Genomic DNA, 21,428 nt, shown 5'->3' on the forward strand with positions numbered 1-21,428 from the left:
CTTTTTATCCAGTAATGAGTTTTGGCTTAGTCTATACAAGAATGAGGCCAAATGCAAGTATAGGCTGATTGCTGATTTGATTCCTTTTTTTTTTTTTTTTTTGCCTTACTGTTGGTCTGGGAGGCTTTTTGTTTTACATAATTACATAATGGCTAAGTTCTCACTGTCATTACTGTAGAATTTGAATTTTGAAAAAAATAAAAAAATTACTTCTCTCTTCTGTTCATCGGTGATTGCCTGGTCATTTTTAACTTTTTTCCCTCAGGGCTGCTCTTGCTGTGACCTCTAAACTCTATGACAGTGTCGATGACGCCCTCCATCGGCTGGTCCGAGTGTCCAACCAGAGAGGTCGCGACCTGGAAGCTCTGGGACGACTAGCGGGGCTGGTGGACAAACTGGAAAAGGTGTGTGAGGGAGGAAGTGTGGTTTTATTCCCGTTTCACAAACCTGGCAGACTGTTACCTGCGGCCTGTCCTGAATCTCATGAACAACCCTACTGTAAACATTTAAAATCTGAGTTTTAAGAAATGTTTCAGTGTCCAGCATTGCACTACACCCATCCTCACTCGTCCCCACTGTTCCCAACAGGGATTGGATGGAAACGCCCTGATTTGTTGGTGTTTAGTGATTGCCATATGTTTTCTCTAAAATATGCTTCTTCTCACTCTACTCCCTTGTCTTGCACAAGACAGATACTACAGTGTCCAATGCAAAAAATACTAAATAAAAAAACCCTATTTCTTTACACTTCATGTAAATTTCTCCACTCCTCTGTGGGGTGTCCCCCATGTACAGTGAATATCTTGTGTCGTCCTCTCACCCCTCTCTCTCTCTCTGTCTTATATCCCAGTGTGATAAGGAGATTGAGCAGGTCCAGTCACAGTTGGAAGACTACAAGGACCCTCCTCTGTCCCTCAGCAGACTCTCGCTCAAACAGCAGAAATTCAAGACATTCAAAGAAACAGCCAATGTGAGTGTTCTATCATCTTACTCTTAATTTTTTGGTACAGTATTTGTTAAAACTTATATACAGTATAGAATTGTCTGCATATGTGTGAATGTGTTAGTATAAAAAAATGTATACACAAGTAGTAGTAGTGTAAACAAAAATGTATAATCAAAATATGCATAATTTTCATGTTAGAATATACTACTATAAACTACTATGCACTCACATAAAAATCCTACTCATAGTGGCTTTAAAGCTAGACTGTTCTTCTTGGAAGAAGAATAAACATTTTCTTCCTCTTACTAATGCACTGTTATTCTGTTCAAACTGTCAGGGGTTTTGCTGCAACAGCCTTGCTTGGTCTGGTATGACCAGTAGCTTATCGTGGCTACTGTTAGCTAATACAAACACATTTTGGATAGATAGATGTTGGTGTATAACGGGTACTACTGAGTCACTTTGCCGACTTGATGACTCTTCTCTACTTGCGTTATTGTTACACATTTTAGCATTATCCCGTAACTGCCTCTTGTGTTTAGCTGTTGTTAGCTGGCTGTTTAGCAGATGTTACATATGGTGGCTTTAAAAATATTTTTTGGCAACAGGTCATTGCTTTTGCTTGCATCCTTAGCTGTCCTTAAAGCTTACCTAAAGTGTATAGTGAGCCGAAGTCCTGATGCCACTTCTATTGCTAGTCGCTCTTCCACTAGCTTCTGTGACTCAATGCAGTTGCTCATATAGAGTTTGTTTAATCAGCCTTTCTAAAAAAATTAAACATGTTTTTCCTCTTTATCCTTGATATCCACCAACACCCTGTTCTGATGTAATCTTTCCAACCTTTTAACTGTAACTGTCTAAAAAACATTGATAGTGTTTGGTTAGCTGCAGCTACTCAATTGGCCAAATTTTGTCAAGCTAGAGACGTTTAACCCACAAAGGTGTTGGGCTTGTGAGAAATGTTTTTTTGTTAAAGGCCAATAAAACTGTAATAATAAAATAAACAACAATATTACATAGTTTTTTTAGTTTACCATCCCTGTCTTGACAAATAGAGTTTTGCACTAGAATTGCACAACATACTGATAAGCAAGGTTATATTGTAGGGCTCGATTTGTAGCAGTTTGCATTTTTTGTGATTTTGAATGAGGTTTTCTCCCTTCTGGAACAGAACCCAGAAGTTTTGGTTCTGGGTTTTGGCACTTCGTCTCTATATGGGGGCGCTCTAATGTCCTCCACTAAAACAATATGACTGCCATCCCAACTCAAGGATTATTAATCCTATTAGCCCTGCAGGCTAAGCTACAGATGTAACACTGAATTACTCACTGAAAGACTTGAGGAGTCAATAACTAAAAGATTTAAATGTAAAAAGATGTGTTTTGAGGGCACTTTGCTGTTAAGTGGAAAATTTATATCATTATTGTGCTATGTAGAAGTTTTGTCGGCTTATTCCCAGCAGAGGCAGTTACCATTATTCCATTCCCGATTTCCCAAGTGTATCTTGTCAAGCCTCTACAGTAAACACTTCAGGGTTTTTCCGAACAAAGACTTCACAGTGGATCTTCCTGAATCCTTTAGGAACTGCACAGTGAGACTCTGTCAGTGCTCAGTGCTTTGGAGGGCTGGTGCGAGCTGGACTGGGCAGGCCTGAGCAATGTCCAGATCCGACTTCCACCAGTCAGGGAGAAGCTGAGAGACATGTCCCACTGTCTGTCTGACTGCTGGACCACCCTGGATAACACACAGAGGCTGCTGTCCACATTGACCGAGGTAAGTCAGCACAGGAAGTCATCTGTTGTGCACACAGGAAGTCATGATCACACATTAATGGTTTCAAATCTTCCTAAGGGCAAATAACAGTCATCTTTTCTTTCCCGTCTCCTGTGCAGGCCACCCAGTGGTGCGATGCAGTCTCCTCCACCTCCTCCTCCCCTTCGTCCTCTTCTTCCACCTGCCCTCTTGCCTCCCTCCCTCCGATCCCCCCATCCCGTTTCCAGGATGCTCGTTCCTTAGCCATAGAGCTGGGCGGCGGGGCGCTCCTGGATCTCTGGACCCAGACAGTAGAGCGCTACCAGCGGACTGTTGCGCAGGTTAAACCCCGGTTCCTCCAGTCTGACAGGGCCCAGAATCAGGGCCAGGGGAAACCAAAGACGCCTTCCGCCAACAGCCTGTGGGACTTGATGGGTCCTGAGGGAGAGGGTGACTGGGGACTGGGATCTGGAGGATGTGAGGGGGGGCTGCAGTCCTGGGGATCACTGGCATCACTGTTCAGACCACAGACCTGCTCCACACTGAAGATAGGAGAGGAGAAAGGGAATAAGAAAGACGGAGTGGGGGGAGGAAGTGGAGGAGGAGCAGGTGGAGCTGGAGGAGGAAAGTTCCTGCAGAACCTTCTGAATCCTGCAAAGAAGAGTGTGAGTTTGTGCATCATTTTGTATTTAATATTTCATATCTGTCATATTTGCTACAATATTAATACTACAATACTACTATTCTTTTCTATTCTATTCTGCAGCTATTTTCATTTTCTTTTTTGAATTAGAAAATATGCCCCTCAGCAAAATAAATAATCTATTTGCAATAGGGTCCATATAACAATTCTTTTGGACCACAGCTGCCAATCGACAGCATTTCATGTTGTTAATGAGTGGTTTTGAATTCGAATAGTCTAATTTTAAAACCTACATGACTTTTTTTTCGTCAGTGGAAAATCTTGGGGCTATTTAGGATCTATATTTAAACCCCTGTGGCACTACAAAAAATTCTCTCAGGGGGTTTACAGAAGACTATTTAGACTTTTTTGAACATTGGCTTACAGGTCAACTTGTCTTTTGATAGGAGGAACAACAAAATCATCTCTTGTGGGACTGGAAGACATCACAAACTTAAATTTTCCATTCTCATGCAGCCCACTCTCAAATGTCCTTGTTCATATGTGCATTACCACATAATTACCAAATAACAATTACAGAAACAAAGGTGGCAAAATGCTCATTATGATGGCATATTTATCTCAAACATGTCTCTGCAAGTCAATTTTCATAATGTACTTAAATAAACTGAAACTGTCTCGAAGAAATTAGAGTTGGCAATTTGTCAATCGTCAGAGATTTTGCCATACTTTATAAGAGCCTGCTATCTGTAAAACATTTTTGGTGTATTAAGCTATTGTGAGCAATGCAGCATTCAATGAGCTGAAATGCTTTATGGTAATATATCTGCTCATCCTCTTGTCATGTAAAGGTCCAAACATACAAGAAAGAATTGTAGTCATTTAAGAAAATCATCATTAAAGCTGCTGTTATCTATATTTTTATATTAACAATACATCAAATGATTACTTGTATGTGAGTGGGGTTGCTCGTGGTGAGTATCCCACAGAGAATAATCACCCAACTGCAGTTCCCCTCAACTTTGAGGAGCATTTTAGTGTCTTTCAGCTCATTCTTTTGATTTTCTGGCCCTTAACTGTTTTGGTTCAGACTCACCGTTCGCATCAGCATGGTTTTCAGCCACATCAGGCAGCTGTTTTCAGTTAAAAAACAAGCTCAGATAAACCCACTGTAGGGTATGCTACCTGCTAAGCACCAAACAGTTGACAGATAAAGGTGGAGCATTTAGCTAGCTGCTAAAGAGCTAGATATTTCCCTCAGGAGTTGGTGGAGACCAAAACAGAGCTAAAAGGACAATGTTTACTGAACTAGCCAAGGTGATAATATGTCAATGTTGTGTTTACAGCCTGTTCTGCTAAATCAATGGATGCAGGTTTAACAGGTCGAAAATACAGTATTGGTTTAACTTAATCTGTCTATTGCTAATGTCATGTTTATAACCATGTTTATCACCCTACAGCCCACAGATGCCCCGCTCCCTTCTAAGCCCCCCAGGAAGCGCCACCCAAGCTTTGACCTCCAGGCTCTTCTGGCTCCCCGCAGAGGCACGGCCACCCCCAAACCCGAGTCCCCGGTGGGTGGGCCGAGCCGTAATTCCCCCATGTCCTGGCTGGGGCGACGGACGTTAGCTGACCCAGTAATTACCACTAGCATGGCTGCAGCCATCCCTGGATGGGGTGGAGGAGGAGGGGTGTTAATTCGAGGGGTGGAGGTCAGCAGCAAAGAGGTGGTGGACCACACGGGGTCACCACGGCAACACGTGCTGCTCGGGAGGACTGAGAGGGAGACGGGGACAGATAGGGCCGGTTCAACTGCACAAAGGTGTGTTTGTGTCATTTTTGCTTCTCTTCCCCCTTTTTTATTTTTATAAAATGTTCATCTTGTGTTTATTTTTCTGAGTGGGAACTTGTGTGTGAGACAATGAGTGGGAGGTCTGACTTAGCCGAGAGCTCCAAAACAAGACCAACATTATAAATGACATAAAGAACAGGCCAGGCTGAGATGAAAGGGTGAAGTGATTCATCCTTTTGGGGATAATTTAAGTACAGCTGAAGTCTGTTTCTGAACGATTTTATCAGTCAGCATGCAATCTCAGATAATTTTATCATTACTAACTGTTTGATCTCTGTCCAATGCTTGCTGCTATCTTCACTCCCACTTCCTCTTCTCTGCCACTTCTCCTCTTTCTCCCACGTTTGTTTCTCCTTTGCAAATGTACTCATCCATTTTATTGCTCTCCTTATCATCTCCTTGTTTCTCCCCATCCGTCCTGCAGTAAGCTGTACCTGCTCTGGTGTAGGATGCTGAGTTCAGAGAGGCAGTATGTGGCTGTCCTGAAGGGGGTAGAAGAGACATACCTCCCCTTACTTGAGCTCTCAGACACCCCGGCCTCCATCAGGGGGAAGGCAGACACCCTCTTCCCCAACTGGGCCAGCCTCAGCACCTTCCACTCGCAGAACCTACTCCCTGCCATGGAGGGCGCTCTTGTGCAGAGCTTGTTGCAACAGGACTGCTTCAGCAAATATGTAAGTTCAGCGATGTAGGGTGAACAGTAAAGGAAAAATACATTGTTTTTACAATATGGGCCTTATTTATATTAATTATTTTTGGCTAGTGGGACCACAGAGTAGTTTAAACTGTTTAAACCCCAGCATTTCTTGTTTGCAACCCCTCATCAAAGGTTCCATATGTCTATGATATATGAGCAGTTCATCTAAGATTGATTTTCCCATCTCAGATTATTTCATGTGATGAATTTTTAGAGGTAAAACTATCCAGTATTTGACAAGAATTAAAGGAAAGAATGAAGAAACAACAAGAATAAAAAAAAACATGTAATTTTGTGTAAAATTGACTTTTTCTCATTCCCTTTACCATCAAGACTCTTGCATGCATACAACTGTGCACTGCAGAGCCTCCTTAACTTTTTAATGTGCTGCTATTTAGAAATTAGGACCAAAACTACAATAATAATAATAATAATAATAATAATAATAATTATAATAATAATAAAAATGTTAGTTTTCCTTTAAAGACTGATCTGTAGTTTTACTGGAAATCCCCCTGGGAAACAGTGTTAACTTTGTTAAGGACTTCACTGTACTTTATTGAAGACATCTTTGATGTAGAAATCTAATTGTCGGACATTTTGAGGCAAGTAATGAAAGATTTAATTTTCCATTTACTTCTGCGTAGGAAAAGATTTGTTCACATTTGTTTGGACACACTAAGATAAAGACATGTTTTGAGTCAATAAATCTCAAGAATTCACGTTAACATGGCAGTCCATGTTTAGTTGGAATCACTTTTGTGGTACATAAAGTGTTCTATCTAAAAGCTTTTGACTTTAAATTTACCAGAATTTATCCAAATAAAAGCTCAGATGAGTAAGTAAACTTGTAGCCCTTTTCAAAACTGTGGCTAGAATCTGCTTTAAATGACCCGTTGTTTCTTCAACAAATTTATTGTGTGATTGATCATATTAAAGGCAATAAAACAAGGAGAACTTCGTCTATACAACACAACAAGTTGCCCTACGTTCTCTCATTTATGTTTCTTTTTTCCACATCTCTTTTTCACACACACACAGCGGGACCAGTTTCTGCAGTATTCCCACTACATCAGGACTAAACTAGAACTGGACTCTCCACTGGTCACACAGGCTGCCGACTTCTTTAAGGTAAGATTCATCAGGTTTGCTGCCGTCTAATTAAACCCTTGAATCTCTGAAACATCAGCTAGTTGGGCCCACCGAGATTTCAGTAGAAGGGTTTCAATCTGAGGAGTTTAACCAGTTTTTCCAAATGTGTCTCCCTGCTTTTCTATTACCAACTCATTTCAGTAAACATACTTTAGCGCCCAGTTTTCTCACTGATGATCACACATTCCTGAATCTATACACATAATAAGTGTGCCCGGGTCATAAAATTCTTATTTGGTTATTTTCTTTTGAGAAGATCTTTTAAATCACAATATGAGAACATCATTATGAGTCATTTTGTAGCACATCACAAGCACAAACCAATTAAAGTTGTTTTATTCAAAAGTGACTGCAATTAAAAATGAGCTGTTTACAGTAAAGCTAATTACATGTTTAATGTACACTAGAAAAGCCAATTAAAGGCGGATTATAGAGAAAGTAATTTGAGTTTGTAAGCTACAATTAACTAAAACTAATACATCGAAAGCATCGTGAGATTACTAAGAGGACTTTACAAGGAGAGATCACAGTGCTTAAGATCCCTGAGGCTACATTCAAGCTGTGAAGTGTTTCATAAAGGAGCATTTCTAAGAAACCACCACCAGGAGGTGGTGTGAGTTCATGTCCCATCCTGCAGCAGCTTTAAAACTGCTTGAACACATTGTGGATTATGGCTGCACGAGGGTTTATGGTTATCGTGATGGTGATGGACAGGAAAGTGGTGTTCAGGCTGAATGATGATGGGGATCATTTTGGGGATGGCGGTGATGATTGTTATGGCGATGAAGACAAGAACAGCACATGTGGCTACTTTCACATGGTTTCTGTGATCAGCGGAATCCCAGAAGGAGAATGTGATTTCACAAAGAAAGAAACAGATAAAAATGTCATTATGTTTGTACTACATTTGTATGTTTCAACCAATAATGACTGGAAAATTAAGCTTGGCTCCTTGTAACTTCAAGATATAATGACCAAAACAATAATTATCCTGATTAAACATGTCTCACGTGGTAATTGTAGCAGACCAGAAGAGATCTTCACCAAACTTAGATGTAAAAAACATGTAAACATAGTTCAGCTTAAGTTAGTAAGTGTATTTAGTTTTTGTAAATCTTCACCAAATACCTATTTTTCAGTTAAAACAGTTGTTGTAATGGATATCATTCAACACTGATGAATATACTTTTCATACATGCATATAAAAAAGTCACCCATATTAGGCACAAAACACAAATTGGTCTCTGATATCTAATAGTTCATATGATATGTTTTTAGTTCAGCACCATAGTCTTTTGCTTTGTTGCTTTTTGTTTGTGTTTTTTGGTTTTTATGTATTGTGATGTGTCATTATTATTTATGTTGTATTTATGTTAAGCTATGCATTCGGAACAATTTTTTATTTTGTAAATAGTGCAATTTCTAATGTTTGTTTCTACAGAACATATTTGTGATTTGTGTCAAGTATACGTGTTGAATGTCTTTACATGAAACAAGTAAGAATTGATAAATTGTAAATCCGAAAAAACTAAAACATTTGTATTTTCTTTCATTTTCACAGCTTTTCACTTTCACCATTACACATTAGTGTTTCACATAGGAAAACTTATTTTCACTTATTTTAATGCAAAGAGGCATTCATTTTCTGGCACCTGCCTATATGAACCGTCTTTTCTCTGTCTGTGCAATGCATTATGGTAAATAAATCTTGGTTAGTGACCATAGATTATACACTAGTTTTTAGGTTATGGGATATTTCTTTTTGCTGTATAAGGTATAATAATATTCACTAAACATTACACTACTAAATGTTGAACACACTATATAGTGTACGACACAGTACAACGTGAATTCAACTGGATTCATTTGGAGGTTTTTCTTTGACTTTAAGTCTGATTGTGACGTCAAGACGCCATTAAAGACAACCAGGTCTAACATTTCCAACTTCCCTCTTCTCCCCCCTCTCCTGCAGTCCAAACTCCCCCCAGCCTCCCCCCTCTCCCCTCTGTCCTTCCCTCACTGTCTTCAGGCTCCCACTCACAGACTGGAGCAGTACTGCGAGGCCCTGGAGGAGCTGGGAGGGATAAACCCCGCCTCTGACTCCGCCCTCTCCATCCTGAGACACGCCCAGCGGCACGGCGAGGACCTCAGGGCCAGTGACCTCATCGTCGGATGTCCGGTGAGAATGCCTGTCCCAGTTTATGACTGTGCAACTGTGAATCAAGTCCCACTTTCTTTTCTTAGAAGGAAAGAAACAAAGTGATCTTGATGAGGTCAGGCAGCTGAAAGAGATGGAATTGTTTTATCGCTTTCGTACCATTTATCTTGAGTTATTTACAGTTTTTTGTTTAAAAAAAAAGGGAATGAAATGAAAATCTGAAAATAAAACAATGAAATTGTAGTAAATAAGTAACAAATAAAAGAAAGGAAAGTTGGAGAAAAGACAGACAGACCACCAGAAAACGCTTCTCTTGCAGTTATTATGGATGTAAAAAAAACAGCTTTAACCTTTCTCAAAAAGTCAGAAAACACCATATCCACTTGGCCCATATTGTGCTACTATGACACAGCAGTATCATTCAGGTCTAGTCGTGACAAATGTTTGACTCCCACACTCACACATACACCCACCCACACACACACACACGCACAACTATCCTCTCCTCCCCCTTTCAAGTGATGGGAGAGATTACGGCAGCGCAAACGTTCCCATTGAGCTACTTCAAATCGCGCTGCAAAAGCTCTTCAAGCAAAAAGGCCGTAAGTGCAGGTGTGTGTGTGTGTGTGTGTGTGTGAATGGGTGGGTGTGGATGTGGGTGTTTATAAAGTATGTGAAGCATCACTTACATCATGACCCACACATCATCACAGGTTTAAAATTCTGTGTGACCGGCTGCTGGTAAATGATCAGTCCCTCTAATTTTATTGGCAGTACAGTTGCAGTTGAGAAATGTTTATGTACGTTCATGTTGCCCCACTTGCTGTTTGTTTGTGTCTTTGCAAGTCTAGTTTTGAGTCCTTAAGGAGCATTACATAAGAGCTGACTTTTATCAACCTCTATCTGCCACTGGTAGGAGTTGCAGCAACATCACAAAGTATTTTAACACTGTAATTGACATGAACAATAAAGCCACATTTTTGACAAAAGACATGAGTCAGCTGGCCAATTAGAGCAAAGATCCAACAGAAAGAAAGCATCCTTGTGAAGAGGGAATTCAGTATGTCACCATGCAAAGCACTGTAATAATAATACTTCTTTGTCCTTTTCTTTATTGACTTGAGAATAAGGCTTTTCAGTTTGTAGCTGAAATATCTTGTAACTCCAAATCAAATTTGAGTAGGTGAAGGAGGGAAGGGTTGAGATTTTGCTCCAAAGCAGAGAACAGAGTTTAAACAGAGTGTTTAAAGCTCCAAAAAAGAGCTCCGGTCAGGTAATAAGGTGTCAGTAACCTCATGAAGACTTTCAGATTCAACAGTTATTCTTTTTTGTGCTACGAGGCAGCCAAATTTGTATTTACTGGCCCTTTAAAATGTTCCAAAGGGTCTGAGATTATTTCACTCCAAAGCCATTTGTTTTAAGAATCCATTATACTAATCTGCCTTTTTACATTATTTTGTTACCTGTTTCAAGACAATTAAATGAAACTGGATGGGAAAAATTGAAATATTTCAACCCGCTGGCAAAGAAGACAGGATTTTAAAACTCACTTCAAGGCTAAATGGCCACTTACGATAGAAATTAAGATGGTATCTTTTGCAGATAAAGGCCCTGGGCCTGGGCCTCAGGCCAAGATAAGTGAATCCTAACGTGTGTGTGTGTTATGTGTGATTTCAGATCCCCGTGGCGGAGCGTGGCGAGCTGGTGCGGCAGGGCGAGCTGATGGTGTGTGGTGGAGCTCGGAGGAAGCGTGCGGGAGTGAGAAACGTGTTCCTCTACCAGCACGTCGTCATCTTCACCAAACAGAAGAGCCCCGGCCCGGGACGCATCTCCTATAGCTACAAACACAGCATCAAGGTACAGAGCCCTCACATGCACACACACGCGCACGCACACACACACACACACACACACACACACACACACACACACACACACACACACAGTCTCTATTTCACACTCACATAATGTTTTCCTTCAATTTTCATTATCTTCCTCTCTCCCCAGCGCTCTTACATTTCTCAGCTGATTATTTGGGAAGAAGACACTGATGACAGGACAAGACTTTTATTTTAGTTTTTATTTCCTTCTGTTCTTTCTACTCTATTCCAGTCCATCTCTTGAATTTAACATTTCCGCCCTTTGCTCCCTGCAGACAGGTGAGATGGGTCTGACTCAGAGCGTGGGTGAGGAAGGAGTGAAGTTTGAAGTTTGGGTCCGACAGGCTCCTCGAACCAGAGACTGCATCACGCTGCAAGCGAAGGACAGGGAAGACAGGGTGACCTGGACTCATGATATTGCCCATCTGCTGTGGACACACGCCATCAACAACACAGGTACGGTCTGACCTTTGACCCCAGAGGCCTCAAATTAAGACTCCCGTATGACACTTTTAGAAATCCCTCATCAACTTAAAATTTACACAGAACTTGCATGGTGCTCCAGATGAGTGGTGTTTAACACTTTTACAAGTGTTCAGGTAATAAAGGGAAAGCGATTTTACACAACTTTGGGAGTACTTCTGCATAAATGAAAGAAGTGGTATAAAGCTCCAAAGAAAGCTGCGTAAAGTCTGATAAACTGCCTCAAGTGACGTAACTTGACGTAACTCATCTCTGCTTAAGGCTAGCGGCTCAAGGCTACATTTGCAGCTACTAGTATAACACACATGAATCTTTCAAGTTGCATTGTTGGTAATGTAGACGCCAGGTTTTGACAAGGGAGAAGAATGCGTGGAATTAAAAAAAAGACATTATCTCTGGTTCTGCTGCATTGATTTTGCGACCGACGAGTCCGAAAATGTTAAAGGAGTGCAGTGCTAAATCGGTGGAGCACTCTTTTAAGTAAGTCAATTGCAGCAAAAGTAATAATAAATTGACTCAAATAGTCGCTATTTTTTGTCTCACTTAGCATTGTCTTGATCTTAATTTTCCCGGACGCAATCCCAGCATGCACTGGGTGTAAAGCAGGAAAAAGCCCTGAACAAGTGGCCAGTCCACTGCATAGTTAAAGGGCCACGTTCCCATTTTTCATCCTGAATCCAAACATTGTCTTGTTTTACAAGACAAAACATTGTGCAGGGGATTATTTTAGTGGTTAGTGGTTTAGTTGTGGAAGCTTTTAGTTTTTTAATATTTGTTTGAAAGGAAAAAAGGGGGACTGGACAAAAGTCACATGGACTCACTAGGTTAAACGCAAATCTGATTCCTCTCTGTGTAACTTTATCTGGGATGACAATTGCCTTTCCTATGAGTAGAGAACACATAAAAATATCAGCACCAGACCAGTCTGCTGTTTGATTGTAGTTAATTTGTTTATGCCCAGCTTTCCAAGCACAAGGAACCGCTGGCTATCACATGTCATATCTACCTCCTTGTATCCATAAAACTCTGGATCGCTTCCTGTAGTTGGTTGAGATTACAGTATCACACTGGATAAGATACACTGCAGCTGGCACATTTTAGGCACCATTACTTGGTGTTCAAACGGCACTGTTCCCATGTACCCAAACAATAAACAAACAGTATTTTCCCAGATAGAGTTCTTACCTTACCCCGTAACACCTGTCTTATTCCCTTAAAAAAATAAAAGAATAGTCATTATACTGCAATGTGCTTTATATAAGAACATTTTGCAAAAGCAGTTGTGTGCATTATGTGGTTTCTGTATAGAATTGTATTGTTTTTTATGATTTCTCCTCTCTCCTCTCCCAGAGTTGTGTCTGAAGGAGTCACTCTGCATGGGAATTTCCAGTAAGCTGCTACTGGACGCGACAGGAACTCCAGGCTCAGAGCTGGACTCCATCTACAGTCTTAATGACAGAGGTAGGCTCAAAAGGGAATACATCTGTAATACAGGTACTAGAAGCGCTGTGCTCTTAGGGAAATTGCGCCAGAAGAAAAGCATTTGCATCAAAGATTTGAATTGGTAATGTTTTTTTTAATGGGAAAAGGGTTTTCCAATTAGAATTATTTTAGGAAAACTCCACTTTGTGTCCTTTGACCTGAAACTGAACTGATATCTACAGGTAGATCACTAACATTAAAATCTGAACACTTCATCTTACAGAGAATGTGATCATGTTTGGGAAAAACTGAGTAATAAACATCAGATAACAGTTCGGTGATTTATTTCGAAACCCTGCAGTTCCTCTTCTCACGTTACAAATCCAGAAAGTCTAAACCGTATTTCAGTTCAAACTGTGGCTTTCAGAAGTCAGTCGGTTTTATGTGACCAGATTGGATCACTGGATTGTTCAAATTTGCTTTCTGAGCTGAAAGTGATGTGGCCCTGAGATTACAGACGGGAAACAAAACGGGTCCTGGGTGTATCTCCCCATGTGACAAGGTAATAATGTGGTACATGTTTTTTTTTTTCAATCTCATGCCCCCGGGCTACTCTATGAATTTTTGATATTTGTCTCACACTGCTAAATTTTGAGGAGCTGTGATGTGCCTGCAGAGAATATGTAGCACTGTCAAAGAGTTTGACTATGAAACCACATTTTACTTCTGCTATGATCAAATCCCATCACAACCTTCAGTCCTGTGTCTCCCTTAAACTCTCAGATTTGTCATCCTATACTGTATCCATAAACAACGAATATTAAAGGAAACATCCATCTTAGAATACTGGTGCACCGTTTAGAGACAGCATTTGCAGCTTTATCTTGCATTTCCTGTTCTGTTCTGTAGGGCTGGGTGATAATTAAAACATGATTGTTTATTGACTTTCATTACCATATCATGTTATCGCTCCATAAATTTTTGTTTATTAACTCTGATCAAACTGTAATCAAAGTAGCAAAATTGGCTACTGCGTTTGGTCTCATTAAATGCATAACATGGTGGATCATGGTTCATTGCTTTGAACTTCAGTTTGATTATTTTACATGTGATTTTGCCTGTAGTTACCATATAGTCACATATATCGATAGTGGAAAATATCTTAGTATTAATAAATATTTCGGGCTGCTAGGTAGCAGCGCAACAAGTTGTAAACTCAACACTGACTTATTATGTATTTATTTATTCATTTGTTTATTTGACAGGGACAGTGCACAGCTTAGCTGTACCAGAGTTAGCTATAAGCTAATTAACATCTGTAGTCCCTGGGCAGGAAACAGAGAATAACATCTCTGTTAAGAAAATGATCACCATAGAAAGTTAATATGGCAAACGTGTTAGCAAACAGTTGCATAGTTACACATCCAGCAGACACAGAGCAACATTAGCATTCATTTGGAGTCGTGTTTGTGTCCACCTGATGAATGTAAGTCCAATATTCACTCTCCTTCTAGCTCTGTTTTGCACTCCACCAACTCCTGAGAAAAATATCCGGCTATTTAGCTGCTAAATGTTCCACTATGTTCACTAGCTAGTTGCTAACTTTGTCTGTCTGCTGTTTGGTTCTTCAGGTATAGCATATAGTGGGATTTTAGTGCTTTTTCTCAGAAAACAGCTGCCTGCTGTGGCTAGAAGCGGTGCTAATGAAAGTGGTGAGAGTGAACCAAAACAGTAAAGTTCAAAGCCGTAAAACCAAAACAGTGAGCTGAAAGATGCTAAAACACTGAGGGGAACTGCGATGTTGGGGGATAATTCTGTCTTGGTTCGTCACTACGAGTGAGCTCCCTTTCACATTACACATAGACATTTAATCCATTGTTCATATAAAAAATAGTGCTACTTTGATAATAATGTAATAAGGATTTTGACCATCTCTATTCATATAAATAACTGGCCAAATATTGAGATATTTTCTGAGTAGCTACAATGCAGTTTGATCGCAGAAATCCTTTGAGCAATCTTAAACTAAAGTGTAAATATCTGTTCAATGTTCACTGTATGAATTAAGAGAAATCTGCCAATTCTATAAAAGTCCATTAAAAAACATACAAAAAATGAGTAAGAGATATTGAAAAAAAACATAATTATCTTACTCTTATCTTGCTCATATTTAATGCTATCAGGAACATTAATGCACTCTCCACCTACATATATAATCAGTAACAGGTTCACAATAGTTCCCTGCTGAATACACTCAATATAGTCAGAATTCCACCTGAAAAATTAGCAACTAACCACAAGAGGCAGGTTGAAGGGAAGTTACAGTATGATCTTTGTCACAAAATAACTCCTGGAACACACATCACGAATTCATGCCATATAATCATATTACAACATCTGAGAGTGGTGTTTCCCTTTAAGAAACGAGGCCCATCCATAGAGTTAAAACATAAAAAATTAAAATAAAAACACACAATCTGAAATGGAATTCTTCAGATTCCAGACCCACCATCCAGTCTCGAAAGGCCGCTGCTGCCCTAGAGCTAAAGTGATTTCCCATTCATAGTTTGGTGTAATGCACATACTACTCACCAGGTGTCTCATTGAGTGCAGCAGCTCAAAATTTCAATGCATGAATTGTCCTCTGGGACAGGACACAGTGTTAGAAATTCATTGAACAGGATGAGAAAAATGCCTTCTCTCTCTGACTCCTCTCTCTTTGTCTCTACCATACCCAGTCTCTCCTCATTTTTCATTGTAAGAAAACATTATGATACAATGATTTTTACATTATAGTGCATACTATAATGTAAATGGAAAACAATCCATGCAAGCAAATCATGCCTGAATGCAGGATGGTATCATTATTTGAACTCCACTACCTGGAGCAAAAATATAGCAAAATACATATTTTAAGTGTGTCTAACACATGCTAGATTTACTGTATTTTATGTTATCTGTTAACCTATAACCACCTCTCTCACACACACACAGTCCACAGTAGCTGCTCAGACTCCTCCTCTGTCGGCAGTCAGAAGGAGGGGGGATCCCCAGCGTCTGGGAGGGACCCCAGGAGAAGCTCCGGATCAACAAGTTACTCACAGGTGGGTCACAGTCATACCCACATAACACAAAATCCAGTGATTCCAAAGTGGATGAAAAAAAAAAAGATCAACACTTCACCATGATTAAAATGAAACTATCAGGGTGGAGTTTGCAACGCTGAACATGTGTAAAGACAAGCCTCGAGACTGCTAATGAGTACAGCATTCTTTCAAACTATGCACTGGTTGTCACTAGTATCAGTTCAGTCAGCCAACTTGCATAAAATGGATTATTATGTCTAATAATAATGATTTTTTTTTTTTTTTTTTTTAATGGTACAAACTTCCATTGTAGCGGAACGTAGATTCAGAGCCGGGGTGGAGTGGGGCTTATGAAATGATGTATGAACAGCAGCCACAAGTCAGGCCAACAGTAGCGGTAAATGACAACATAGCTTTGAGGTGAGCAGTGAGGCAGCAGGCATGGCAGCAAAAGAGTAAGATGAGAACTGTTGGCTTAGGTACATATGGCATGTTGCAGTAAGAGAAGCATAATATGTGAGTGTGAACAAGCTTTGTTTCATTATTAGAACCATGGATGGGAATTTAGTTTTGTACTGTTATTGATGTTTAAACACAGTCGTGTGTAGCTGGCTTCCCAACCAGTTTAAAAACAAGCAAGATTAGAAAGACTGAGCTAATGAGACAGAGTAAGTGAGAGAAACAAAACTCAACTTTTACATTTTTTTCAATGTGCTTACATGCAAGCATAAAGCAAGCATAAAAAATAACTTTCACTTTCAGTCAGTAATGTAGCAAGGGCACAGCACTGTGTTGTTATCATGGTTTGGGGCGGGCCCGGCCACTATGGAAATAAGTTATTTTAACTTTATCCTGTGTCACACAATTTTAACACTTTGTCTGTTTTATATGCTGTTTACAGTTTTATGTTTATGTTTTATTTTGTTTGTTTTGTGTTTCTGCATGTCCATGTTTTACGTTGGTTTGCATCTGTGTGCTTTTGTTTTCTTAGTGAATATGTGAAAAGGTGTATTATTAGTTAGGCTGTTTTATGACAGAATCAAACCAAATCGAAACACTTAGCACGGGGCATCCCTTTGGGTTTGGGGTTAAGACACTGACCGTGAACATCCCCGGTTCATTTCCGACTGTTCTCCATCTCTCTCTCTGTCTCTCTCTCATTTCCTTTCATCTCTCTACTATTGCTGTCTAATGAAGGCATAAAAATGCAAGAGCACTTGGGAGATCGTCCACCTCTGCAAGTATTTTTCAAGGAATGAGGGGAGAGAAAGTAGGGATGGCATGCAACAAATGTTACCAGCTGGACTTAAACCAGAGACGTTGCAATCACATGGTCAGTGTCTTAGGGCCCAGATGCCTGAAATGTGTTATTTTCTAATCTGTTAGCAGTTCAGAATTAGCCTTCATGCATGGTTCTTTCTCTTTTGGGTAAGTGCACTCATAAGCCCATTTGGGTTTTTACAATTTTTCCAGCTCTATCATTTTCTCTTTCCTCATGTATTATATAGTATACACAACAAAGTGTTTTTGTTATTTATGCAAAATAGAAAACTAATCTCAACTGTTCCTCAGCTGCTGTGAAATTGCAGCCATTTGTATGTAACCTATGTCTGAGATGTTCCAAACAGCAAAAGCATTTCTATATGTTAGTCAAGGGAAGACAGTATGCATCTTCTTAGCTGTAACAAAACAGCAATACCTGCCTGCCATCTCCATGGTTTAAATGAATTTGCTCTGTGCACACACACAGACAAACACACACACACACACACACACATTATCTCAATCTCCTTATCTAGCAAACAGAATATGACAGATTGGCAAACAGACTGCGCTGGGAACAGATTGACAGACAGACGGACACACGCAGCCCAAACAGATAGGGCAAACACACAGACAGCGATATGCACATATTCAACAGCAGAGGGAGGATTGCCGCTTGTGCCCATGTACACACAAGCATTGGTACGCACGCACACTTTAGCACAGAATAAAAAATGTTTCTGTTTTGTTTTCTCTCCTCCTCAGAGTCAGTCTCCATCTACAGCTGTGTAACTGCCATCTCAATGAGAGTAGGTTACTGCGTTTATTACACGTTTCTTTCATCTTTTTTGCTCTCTTTACATCTGCTGCTCAGATCACTGCGTCTCTGCATACCTCACTTTCTGATTTTACACCTTTAACTGATTCCTCAGTCTTTTTCTACTGAAAGAAATCACAAATGTATCTTGAAGAATGCTTAAGATTTATGTAAAAAGAAATCACAAATTTTTAAATGTAAAAAAATTATATTTTATTTCTTTTTGTCTCTCCTCTTCCTGTAACTTTTTACAATCAGAAACTGGACCCTGGACTTTTTGAAGATTTAAACATCTCTATTCCACCTCTGGACAAGCCAAACTGGACTTCGAGGAGCAAGAAGACAAAAGATCTGAAATTCTGAACTTCTCCCACATGTTCGCTCTCCTTCCCCTTTCCCCCTTTTGCCCCTTTCACCTCCTTAAAACACTTAAAAGCCAGCAGATTAGCCAGAGCAGCACTGCACTGCTCTCCCCCCCATTTTAAACCTCCCAGCTCTGATATGAACCCCAGAAGAAAAGCTGCCTCTAAAAAGGATCAAAACTACTCTGTTTAAACCATGACAAGCACCAGCAGGGCTCTCTGCGCTCCGCCATTTTGGATCTGCCAGTCTCAGTTGCTGGCAGAGTCATTGACACCAAAGGCACTTCAGCCACACAGTGCGACCATTGTCTGCCCCGCGGCTCCCCACTAGGCCAAACCACTTGGTCTGAACCACTGACTGCCGGGCTGGCTGACTGTAAGCATCACATCACAAGCTCCAGCATCTGATAATAAACAGGAAGTGATATACAGAGTGTAAATCCACCGTAGGATTGCAGATTTAGAATGTATTAAGTACTTTGTCATTTTCATAACGCTGAATGGAGTACTATAGGCTTTTTTTCCCCTCCTGCCTGTGGAAACATGTGTGGCATAGGCTAGGTGTGATTGCATCTATGTAAATGAGGCAGGGGTGGTGTGAGCACACACACACACACACACACACACACACACACACACACACACAGTGTCTCTCAACACATGCAGTCATTCTTATTGTTATAAGACAGTGGAACACTATTCACATTCACGTGCTCACACACTCACACACTCACACTCACTGAGGCCATTTTAGAGCCTGGTACAGTGGCTAAATCAACATCAGGCAAGGTTACATCTACATCTACATACAGTAAGCTTTGCCTTGATGATGAACTGGAACGTCTTACAATATCATATCCAACTGCTATACATTCTGTTACTGTGTTTGTTTAAGCTAATGATGTTGTATTAACAGTGGTTTAAGGGTGAATGGTATTTAGTCTTCTTTAAAGTATAACTTATGTCAGCAACATGAGCTTCTTGGTGCCTTAAAAATGTTCTTCAGTGTACTGATAAGTGCTGATAATGAATTCAGTACAGTACTTTTTAATATAAGATGCCGTATTCCATATGCCAAAGGTATAAAATGGGTGTCTGTGCAATGTTAATTTGTGTACAAAGAGGTATTGTTGTTACATTTAGTCTGGGCTTTCCTGATTGGAACGCTTTCTCCATAAAATGTAGAAAGGTGGATCTGTTAAGTGTGCTATTTTTGGATTTTACCGGTTTTGTGCTTGCGGTCAGAGTTTCAAGATAACAGTTTGAAGAAGTCTTAGTAATATCTTCAAAACCCACTGCCTAAAATGTTTGAGATGGTGAAGTTTTGATGTCAGGGGCTTTATCTTAAATTTTAAAGGAATAGTTTCTTAGGCACTTTCTTTCCAGGAGTTAGAGGAGAAGATCGATACCACTTTCATATCTGTAAGATCAATTTGAAGCTACTGCCAGCAGCCAGTTAGCTTAGCTTAGCATAACGATTGGAAACAGTGGGAAACCATTAGCCTGGCTCTGTCCAAAGGTGACAAAAACCACATACCAGCACATCTAAAGCTCACTAATTAACATGTTATGTCACGTTGCTTAATCCATAGACAAAAACAGAAGAGCAAAAACGACAAGTAGTTGGGGGGTTATGTGCCAGACTATTTCTTGGCCAGGCACAGCATCTTCCTGGAGTCCAGTTATGTGCCCCCTGTAAAAGTTTACACACTTTGTTTTTTTTGTATGGATTAAACTAATGAGAAATAACGTGTTATTTAATGAGCTTTTAGAGGTGCTGGTAGGCAGATTTTGTTACCTTCAGACAGAGCTAAGCTAGCTGTTTCCCTCTGCGTCCAGTCTTTGTGCTAAGCTGAGCTAACTGACTGTAGGCGGTAGCTTCATATTGACCATAGATATTACAGTGGTATCAATCTTCTCATCTAACTCTCAGCAAGAAAGCAAAAACATCCATTTCCCAAAATGTGGAACTTTTCCACATCCAAATAACTTCTACTAGCAGAACAGCAACTTAACCTCTGCTACTCTGCCAGACTCACTAGTGGGTCCATTAATAGACATGTTACACTGCTGAGTTTTATTCAAAAAATTCTATGAGGAAATTAAATTAGTACCGAATATGTACAAAATGATGCACAACATACCTAGAACTTGTCATTTTGTGTTATGATGCAGCCAAAAAAAAAGGTTTCAATATTTCATATGATGACTTTATTCATATTTTATGAGAGCAAGCATACCGTCAGTAAAACCAATTATCATCCCCTCATTGGTTTGATTAGATAGCATGTGTATGACAATCAAACAATATCATGCTTAAGGTACAATATGAAACCATCAGGTAGCGAAACAACAGCAGAGGGAGGTTAAGCTCATTTCTGCAGACAGCAGCAGCAGTTTGTCGCTGTTATCAGATTTAGCACGTTTCATATCTGCATTCAAATTCAAAAATTGCAAATGGCTATTGAGCTGTTTCTGAATCAATATGTAATTTGTTGGCTTGGAGAAGCCTTGTACACTTCATAGCCTTTAGCTGTTTGGTACATTGCATTATATTGGAAGCAATGTAATGAACACCATCTTTCATTCTTACTGCAGTATAGATTGTCATATGCAGAATTCCTCACTTTTGTATGCCACGGCAGGGCAGTATTAATGTATAGAAACTTTTCGCTTGCTCTTTTGCTATGACACACTCTGCCTGATGTTTACATTTTTTGGAAGGAATGTGGAATGTTGGAAATGCATGTTATGCTTACTTGATAATTGTACTTTGACTGTTTTATACTTTTCTGTGTTGAATTAAAACTGGATGCAAGTTCCAAACCTCTCAGAGGGAATTGGGGGTGGGGGGTTGTGCTTGAACCTTTTAGCAGGTCTAACCTCAAAATGAGGCGTGTAACCTCACAACCTCA

General features: G+C 40.0%; 1 protein-coding gene and 1 long non-coding RNA gene across 2 annotated transcripts in view; one reads left to right on the forward strand and one right to left on the reverse strand.

The window, feature by feature from the left end:
* Positions 1-21,339, forward strand: part of arhgef40 (Rho guanine nucleotide exchange factor (GEF) 40) — a 41,319-nt gene extending 19,980 nt beyond the window's left edge. Inside the window, exons 14-27 of the mRNA XM_044182985.1 lie at positions 266-404; positions 851-970; positions 2,528-2,719; positions 2,839-3,363; positions 4,802-5,163; positions 5,618-5,867; positions 6,932-7,021; positions 9,015-9,221; positions 10,878-11,057; positions 11,356-11,536; positions 12,914-13,024; positions 15,980-16,089; positions 18,100-18,143; positions 18,410-21,339. Coding sequence (XP_044038920.1) covers positions 266-404; positions 851-970; positions 2,528-2,719; positions 2,839-3,363; positions 4,802-5,163; positions 5,618-5,867; positions 6,932-7,021; positions 9,015-9,221; positions 10,878-11,057; positions 11,356-11,536; positions 12,914-13,024; positions 15,980-16,089; positions 18,100-18,126 — 2,494 coding nt within the window. The 3' untranslated portion in view covers positions 18,127-18,143; positions 18,410-21,339. The remainder of the gene's footprint in view (positions 1-265; positions 405-850; positions 971-2,527; positions 2,720-2,838; positions 3,364-4,801; positions 5,164-5,617; positions 5,868-6,931; positions 7,022-9,014; positions 9,222-10,877; positions 11,058-11,355; positions 11,537-12,913; positions 13,025-15,979; positions 16,090-18,099; positions 18,144-18,409) is intronic.
* Positions 1-21,428, reverse strand: part of LOC122869733 — a 101,916-nt gene that overhangs the window by 19,302 nt on the left and 61,186 nt on the right. The gene's annotated exons all lie outside the window — the stretch shown is intronic.

This window comes from Siniperca chuatsi, linkage group LG22 (genome assembly GCF_020085105.1).
Source record: "Siniperca chuatsi isolate FFG_IHB_CAS linkage group LG22, ASM2008510v1, whole genome shotgun sequence".
Classification (NCBI taxonomy): Eukaryota; Metazoa; Chordata; class Actinopteri; order Centrarchiformes; family Sinipercidae; genus Siniperca; species Siniperca chuatsi.